At 49.3% G+C, this 8896-nt stretch overlaps 1 protein-coding gene across 3 annotated transcripts in view; it reads left to right on the top strand.

Moving 5' to 3' along the window:
- SLC24A4 (solute carrier family 24 (sodium/potassium/calcium exchanger), member 4) overlaps nt 1-8896 on the top strand; it is a 174057-nt gene that overhangs the window by 1040 nt on the left and 164121 nt on the right. For 2 of the 3 annotated variants that reach the window (XM_011949391.1, XM_011949390.1), the window contains exons 1-2: nt 1-347; nt 2260-2370. In XM_011949391.1, coding sequence (XP_011804781.1) covers nt 218-347; nt 2260-2370 — 241 coding nt within the window. In that variant the 5' untranslated portion in view covers nt 1-217. The remainder of the gene's footprint in view (nt 348-2259; nt 2371-8896) is intronic. The other variant, XM_011949392.1, reaches the window with a different exon arrangement.

The raw sequence follows: 8896 nt of genomic DNA, 5'->3' as shown, positions 1-8896 counted from the left end.
GCACGGGACTCTGAGCTCCGGCCGCGTCGCGCGTCTCCACCTTCCCAAGGGGCTCCTCCGCAGACCTCGCCCGCGGGACATGAGGCTTTGGCCCGGGGCTCCTCGCCTCTGAGCCGCGCACCTACTGCTACAGCTCCAGCGCCGATCGGCCACTGATTGCACTCCCGCCGCTGAAGCTCCCCATCCTCTCCCAGGGACGGCACCCAGGCGCTCCGGGATGGCGCCCCGCGGGACCCTCCGGCCGCTCAAAGTTCGCAGGAGGCGAGAGATGCTGCCGCAGCAAGTCGGCTTCGTGTGCGCGGTGTTGGCCCTGGTGTGCTGTGCGTCCGGCCTCTTCGGCAACTTGGGTGGGTGCTGGTACGGGCCCCCTTTTCCTGGGGAGTTGGGGGCTTTGGCTGGGGAGTCTCGGGGCGGCTCCGAGATGTTTCCCCCCTTCTTCCTCGTCAGCTTGGTCCCAAGGGTTCATCCAGTCCCCTCCCAGCCGGGCAGGTAGAGCGCGCCCAGAAGGGCTGATGGACGCTCTGCGTGGTGGCGCCGGTTCCCCCGAGCTACGCGCGGCCCCTGGGGGCTCAGGACGCGGCTGCAGGTGTGTGTTACTAAGACGAAAGCAAGAACCGCTTCCGTCCCGGGAGGGCGCCCGGAATGGGCAGCGCAACTGCGGGGTGCAGGCAGGATTCTCTTGGTCTGGGGTGGGCGAAACTGAGTGGCTTTCCTATTCTGCAGAGCCGCAGGAACTGCCACTGCGTCTCGCCCCTGTCCTGGTTCAAAGGGGTCCCTTGGGTGCCCTGAGGTGTTCTTCCCCAACCCTAAAGCTTTGGGGCAGTCTGCCGCGGGGTATTGCTGCCATGTATCAGCATCGCGTCTCTCAACTCCCCTTAACTCCTACGGAGGGAGAAGCCGGGTGTGTGGAGCCTCGACCTGTGCCCCCTCCTCCAAGAGGGATTTGGGAGTAGCTTAGGCTATGCAAATTTCAGGTGAAGCGGAAAGAGAGAAGGAACTAACCAAAGAAATCTGTTTAGGGGGATGTGACCCCATGTGTAACCTTCAGGAGACATTCACTTCTCTAATTCAGGAAACATTCACTTCCCTAATCGTCTCATTTTGAGTTGGATGCTGTGAACCTTTTGTTTCATTTGTTTTTCAAATGTAAAAAAACAAAAGAAATGCTGGTGATTTAAACACCCAGACATGGAGGTAAAGTGGGTGGTACCTTCTTGAGCAGTTAGAAAGGCCATCAACATCCAGAGGCCATTTAGAGGTGTACACTGAAAGGTAAAATCAAGCGGAACTTGATTAAAGTTTTCGAAATAACTGCCTTTCGAAACCTACTTTGTGATTTGAGGATGCAGGGTTTAAAAATGGCTCTTTCCAATGAGACCCAGGAAGGTTATTTTGAATATCTTAGTACCTGGTGCTTTGCAATTGGGCAAGTCAGTGGTTTTTTTTATTTTTTGTTCCCCACCCCCCTCCCCAATTACACACCAGAAATAACAACATACCTAGAGGCTCTTAGATGTCAGCATTATGGAAGAGGTATCATTACTCAGCTGAAGCAATGAGCATCAGGAGAGGTAAATGAATACTTTGAAGGTCTTAACATGAGGATCATTTTTATTTGCTGGATCAGGAATTACCTTTAGGAGTTTAAGTGTGTTTGGTTGTGGGTGTCCACGAATTCTCTCTTGCTCAGTATGGCCCCTGGACCAGCAGAATCAGCCCCACCTGGGAGCTTGTTAGTGCAGAATCCCAGGTCCCACCCCAGACCTGCTGAATCAGAATCTGAAGTCTAACAAGATCCCCAGGTGATCTGCATGCACATTCAAGTGTGAGGAGCACTGGGCCAGACCGCATCAGCCAGACCGCATCATGCCCACCTGCTTGCTGACTTGCTGCTATTCATTTGTAGTTCCTCCAGGGCAGGGGCCCTCTGAGAGTGTCTTTTACAGGAAGAACACCTAAAGGGCCACCTATCTAAACCGTTTGTTGCACCTATGAGGTGCTGAGACCACCTCAGTCTTGGCCAAGGTCAGGTCACATGCTGACCCATCTGGGACTGGAAACGGTGAACTAGATCCGGGAAACAGACCATTGTATGTAAGCAGGTTATGTTATACTTCCAATCATCCTATCAGTTCCTAAAGATGGCTCCAAATAGGCAAACAGGGCAGTTGCTGACATAGATACACAAATATAAGATCATTTTGGAAATGCAGCCATCACACTGACCTAATGGTATCTGTAACTTATTTTCCAATCCAGGGCACAAAACAGCTTCTGCTAGCAAACGTGTCCTGCCAGACACGTGGAGAAATAGAAAGTTGATGGCCCCAGTGAATGGGACACAGCCAGCCAAGAACTGCACAGATCCTGGTAAGAAATCGATTCTTCTCCACCCAGTCTACTAAGGCGTTTGGCCTGACCTGGAGATGGTGCTTATGTGGGTGGTTACAGCCAGAGCTGAGAAAGGCGATTTGTGGACCTGAGTGGGAAAGGGTGGCCGTGAGGTGTTGAAAGGTAACATAAAGACATTCGTCAATGGTGCTGCTAAGCAACTCAAGTGCTTTCTTTATCCAGCAACTGAAAAGGTCACGTTCAAGAGTTTTAAAATGTTATTTTTTGTTCTCACAGTGTTCCTGAAGGCTAAGTATTTTCCCTGCCCTCTTGATTTTGTTTGCGGCTTGAGATGTCTTTGTTTTCTTTCCCTTTTGCTCACTGTATCCATTACTGGAGCTCTCGCAGTGGCAGATCCAGCTGCTGTGGCAATGGTGCTTTGAGATGGCCCACCAGGGTCTGGGCATGCCTGGGCAGATGCAGGGGCAGGACGCTCTGGGGTGCTGCAGCCGTTTCTCTCAAATGGGAGTCTGCAGGGTGTCATTCAGCCCTGGAGACTGATTCTGCTTGCCCCATTTTGATGTTCTTTTTCAGATTTTTCTTGGGGGTCCGAGGCAGTAGAGACCCAGAGGTGACATCTTGTCTGTTCTCCTGCCACAGACAGGCTTTGCTTAAATGAGTGAAGAAAATTCTCAGGAGAAGAGAGCATGTTGGCAGAGAGCAGAAATCACAGCCACTGCCCAGACCGCAGGCACTTCTATGCTTGAGCTCTGGTTCCAACCTTTAAGGTCTTTGTGAGGAGGATCTGCGGGGATGATACATTCACAGGCCCTTAGGGAACTGTGAGGTTTTAATATAGATGGCTTTGCCACTGAGTTACTGGGCAGATCACATCATCTTTGGATCTCTGTTTTCTCACCTGTAAATGGGCAGAATAGTTGCCTGTTGCAGGGTTGTTGGGAGAAACTGGGAAGGCTCTGTTTGGGACTGGGTATAAAAGGAGATGGAGCTCCAGGGCAAAGGAGCAGGGTTGGATGGGAGTTCCCATGTGTTTAATTGTCATACTCTGTGAGGCAAGTCTCGTCCCCATTTTACAGGTCAGGAAAGATCTAGGGAGAAGGCACAAGTTGCTCAAAGTCACAGAACTCATAAGTGGTAAAGCTGGTTTGAGAGCCTAGGCCTGTGTAACTAAAACCTTTGGTTGGTTCCCTGTGCTTAGGAGAGGGCGACCTTCTGTCAAAGTTTTCATACTGTTTTTTATGCCATCAGTTTCCCTGCCCTCAGATGGCTTCTGAGAAGTCCACCGGGAAGGACGTGGTGGTGGACAAGCGCAGGCTTGCAGAGAAGTGCTGGGATTAACTTGGAACCTGGGTGATTCCTCCTATCCTGGTGACCCAGCAGGCAGGGGTGTCATTCTGTCATTCCCTCCCCCAGGGTGTCTCCTCTCATCAGCCAGGCTGGTGGACATGTGGGCCAACTGACATATGACAAGGGTCATTGGTTGTACACTGAAAAACATGTGTGAGGCCAAGGATGGTTAATGCTGGGGGCCGTTCCCACCCATTCCAGGGACCAGAAATGCTGGAATTGGCACCATCCCCGTGGAAACCCTTTGCTACTCTGGATAAAGAATCAGGGTTGGGGAATGTTTGGGTGGTTTCAAGCTTGCTGGTGCCCTTATCCTGGGCTGGCCATGCGCCTTCCGTGACTTCTGTCGCTTAGACAGGGATCCCTTTCTTACCATAGAGTTCTCCTTTGCCCCACTGTGGGCTCTGTGTCTGTCTTCAGCTGTCTGATTAAAAATCATTCAATTAACATATAAAGTGTCTGTTCTATTCCACAGGAAGGCCTTACCTTGTCCCTTTTGTGGAAAGGGAAGTGGAGGGAACTTGACACTATCTTTAAAAATGGTTAACTTTTGCATTATGCTTTGTGTTGACTGTTTCCAGAATACAGCCTGGCCCATAGGAAGGACTCCATAAATATGGGTTGAATGATGGAAAGTGCATTTTGATGTATCTCACATTTTAATCCTTATCATGTTTTTGCCAAGACAAGATACACAAAGCTCAGAAGTTTAGTGGCTTCCTAAGATGTCTTGGGCAGCTGGAACATACTGGGGTCACCTGGATCCAGGTGCCAGGACTCTCCCTTGTCCTGCACAGTCCCCAGCTCTCCTCTCAGGCCAGATAGGGGCTGTGGCCGGCCTTCCCTCCCAGCATCTTCCTCCCTAGCCTATGAGAATCTCTGCCCCCTTTTCATTTCACAAGTCTGTGTAGCAAGCACCTGCTGGTGTGTGTCCATCTCTATTTTGGACACGTAGTGGGGAGTATAAGATGCAAGCCCCTGTCATTGAGTAGCTTATACTAGAGTAGAGAGGGCAAGATCTCAATACAGGGAAAGCTGGGTGACATTGACGGACTCCAGAGGCTTCCCAGTGAGCAGCCCTGCAGGAGGCACTGCAGGTGCACAGAGAAGGATGAGCTGGTCCAGTGTCCTTCTGTGTAGCCTGGGGGACTAGATGAGGCAGGGATATTTAGAGTTGCTGTGACAGAACTGGGTTTAGCAGAAATAGAAATTTAGTGGCTCAGTAACTGGCAGTGTGAAGTCAAAGATTACGAGGTGTCAATTGCTGTTTCTCCATCTCTGGGCTCACTTATCATCTAGCATGGGAAGGTGGTTACCACTGGCCCAACCTTTTGTTCTCCCAGACTCAAATATGCTGAGGCTGAGCAGCTTCTGCAGAAGCCAGAAAGTTCCGTTGGGTTGAGTTGGGCCGCATGACCACCCTTGCAGATTGATCTGGCCAAGGGAGTGCTGGGCCCAGGACTGGCTTAGACCTCGGTCATAGGCTCCATGCCCACCACCAGAACTCCGCCTGGGAGTCGGTGAGGTTGGGCACCTGGAGAGCAAACACTCAATTCTTACACCTCTTCACCCTGGCCTCCCATCCTGGGGCTTGCTGTGATAAGGAAGGCTGGATTAGAGCTTCAAGTGAGAGTTTCAGGTGTGTGACAGATGCTGCTGTCTGATGGCTGCCTCCCTTCTGCACAGTTGGTGGGGTTTCCTCATAAAGAATTGCAGGGCATCTTGCCTCCTCTTCAGGCTTCTGCTTTAAGTTTGCCTCCATGATTTGGAGGGCACCTTGTCCAGCTCTGCTGGGTGAGGCCTTTCAGGGATGTCAGAAGATGGAGCTTTAAGAGCTCTCTCCTGTGCTAAGGCACCACTTGGAGTGGGTGTCCCACAAACAGGAGCCCATGTCTCCATAAGAACCTCCAGTGTGTGTCTTTATGGCCTGTGCCTTCTCATGCTCGTCTTTACCTGTGAGAGGAAGAACTTTGTTTTCCAAAAACATGAATGGGACCCTGCTCTAGTCTTTCCTGAAGACTCTACATGGAAAATGGACTCTGCCCGGGGTTGTATCCCCAGATCTTGGTGTTAGCATTTTGATTTCATTGTCTGTGTTTCAGCATAAGTACCAGCCACCACCCTTCCCTTCCCCCTTTATCATCCTGTGTGTTTTGTTTGTTTGTTTTTGTTTAATTTTGTCACTCTGTCACCCAGGCTGGAATGCAGTGGTGTGATCGTATCTCATGGCAGCCTCGACCACCCTGGCTCAAGTGATCCTCCTGTCTCAGCCTCCCGAGTAGCTGGGACCACAGGCTATTTTTTTCTATTTGTTTTGTAGAAGCAGGGTTTTGCCATGTGGCCCAGGGTGGTCTCAAACTCCTAGGCTCAAGCAATTCTTCTGCCCCGGCCTCCCAAAGTGCCAGGATTACCGGCGTGAGCCAACGTGCCCTGCTGCCTGTGTTGTTTTTATGTTTTTGTGACATATGTCACTAACATAACTCACTTCATTGCTGGGTGTCTACCCTTGAGGGCTACCTCTTTTGTGGCCAGAGGAGCTGTTTTTAATCCTGGCTGCATATTTAGATCACCTCAAGAGCTTTATAGGAATATTTTGAAATGTCCAGGTCCCACTCCCAGAGTGTCTGCTTTCATTGGTTTGGGGTAGGGCCCAGGAGTCATTACTTTTTAAGAGCTCCCAGGCAATTTCAGGATGAAGTCAGAAGTGGTGCTTGCTGGCCTGGAGACCTAGTGCTCAGCATGGGAGCATCGCCTGGGAGCATATCAGGAATGCAGAGTCTCAGGCTCCCCGAATCAGAATTGGCATCCTGAAGAGATGCTCGGGTGGCTTTCTGGGCTAGAGCACAGCTCAACACTTGGTAGGTGTTCAATAAATATTTGAATGTTGAACAAAAGCAATTCAAACAAAAATTTGAATGTTAACACTTATTTAATGGAGCCATTTTCCTAAAAACCATTTTTTTTTTAATGTAGGAAAGATTTTTAAAAATCTGCTTTATTTTTGCTCAATGATGTCTATGGAAAATTTATAATTAATTTTTCCCTGGAGATCTGAAGGCAAAACATGGGCCTCTATGCCTTGATGTTTATTTTCATGGCCTGTGCAGAGCAAGCACTGAAAAAGGGAAGTAGGTCTCTCTCCATGCCACATGTATGATGTAGGCACGAGTGGCAGTGACTCTGAGTCCCTAGAGGACTACCTTAGCTCAGGCTGCTTTAGCAAAATATCATAGACAGGATAGCTCAAACAACAGACATGTCTTTCTCATGGTTGTGGAGGCTGGCAAATCCAAGGTCAAGGTGACTGGTGAGGGCTCTCGACTTGGCTTGCAGATGGACACCTTCGTATGCTCAGAGGGGCAGAGAGACAGCACACAGTCTCTCTTTCTCCTTTTATAAGGGTGCTCATCCCATCGTGGGGGCCGTACCCTCATGAACTCGTCTAACCCCAATTACCTCCCAAAAGCCCTACCTCCAAATACCATCATATTGTGAGTTCAGGCTTCAAACTGTGAATTTGCGGGGGACTCAAACATTTGGTCTGTATAAGGAACCAATGAGTTTCCACACATCTGGAGTATTTGAAGACAGCTGAGAACGGAACCTCGTGCTTCTCAACCTTGGCCTGTCAATGAAAGACACCAGGGGGACTTGAAAAACACAGATGGCTGGGCCCAGCCCCGACCTGTGAGACCAGAAGCAGTGACAGTTGCATTCTGTGACTGACTTTTGGAGTGTCTGGGAACCACACTGTTTCTGTCCAGATCCTCCAGGATAGGCTCCTACTTGCCATTGGCACCTTCACAGGCTTTCCCTGGTCACCCAGTCCAAAGTGGCCCTCTGAGTCCCTGGCTGTCATGGCATCTTGTTTTAGCTCCTTACAGGTGTGAATTCTTAATTTTATTTATTTCCTTTTTAAAAAATGAGACAGATTTTCACTGTGTCATCCAGGCTGGAGTGCAGTGGTATGGTCTCCGCTTACTGCAGCCTTGACCTCCCAGGCTCAAGCCATCCACCCGCCTCAGCCTCCTGAATAACTGGTACTATAGGCATATGCCACCATGCCTGGCTAATTTTTGTATTTTTAGTACAGATGAGGTTTTGCCATGTTACACATGCTGGTTTCAAACTCCTGAGCTCCAGCAATCTGTCTGCCTTGGCCTCCCAAAGTGCCAGTATTACAGGCGTGAGCCACCACAACTGGCCTGCAGGCACTAAGTCTATCCATTATTGTATTATCTTCCTCCCCTAACTAGACTATAAAAGGTGAAAGCCTTGTTTGCATTTTAAAACCATAGTATGTGCCTCACTTTTTCCATCTGTAAAATGAGGGTGATAATTACGGTTGACTCTTGAACAAACCTGCATAGGTCACTTACATGTGGATTTTTTTCTGCCTCTGCCACTCCTGAGAGAGAAAGACCAACCCCTCCTCTTTCTCCTCTCGACATGAAGATCATGAGGATGAAGACCATTAGAAGATTTGCTTCCACTTACTGAATAAACGTATTTTCTCTTCCTTATATTTTCTTAATAAAATTTTTCCTCTAGCCTACTCTTTGTAAGAATACAGTGATACAGTGTATAATACATGTGACATATATAATATGTGTTAAACAGGCTGGGTGTGGTGGCTCACGCCTGTAATCCTAGCACTTTGAGAGGCTGAGGCAGGCGGATCACTTGAGGTCAGGAGTTTGAGAACAGCCTGGCCAATATGCTGAAACCCCCTCTCTACTGAAAATACAAAAAAACTAGCCAGGCATCATGGTGCACACCTGCAATCCCAGATACTCAGGAGGCTGAGGCAGGTGAATCGCTTGAACCCAGGAAGTGGAGGTTACAGTGAGCCGAGATCGCACCACTACACTCCAGCCTGAGTGACAGAGTGAGACTCCATCTCAAAAAAACAAAAAGCCAATATGTGTTAATCGACAGTTTATGTTATCTGTAAGGCTTCCGGTCAACAGTAGGCTATTGGTAGTGAAGTTATTGGGGAGTCAAAAGTTATATGCAGGCCAGACACAGGGACTCCTGCCTGTGATCCCAGCACTTTGGGAGACTAAGGCAGGAGGATTGCTTCAGTCCACAGCAACAGAGGGAGACCCTGTCTCTCAAATAATTAAAAAATTAGCTGGGCATTGTGGGCAGCACTTGAGATCCTGAGCAACAGAGTGAGATCCCATCTAAAAAAGTT

Source organism: Colobus angolensis, unplaced genomic scaffold (genome assembly GCF_000951035.1).
Source record: "Colobus angolensis palliatus isolate OR3802 unplaced genomic scaffold, Cang.pa_1.0 Scaffold3, whole genome shotgun sequence".
Classification (NCBI taxonomy): domain Eukaryota; kingdom Metazoa; phylum Chordata; class Mammalia; order Primates; family Cercopithecidae; genus Colobus; species Colobus angolensis.
The sequence above is the reverse complement of the archived record's forward strand: the minus strand, read 5'-3'. Positions and strand labels throughout refer to the sequence as shown.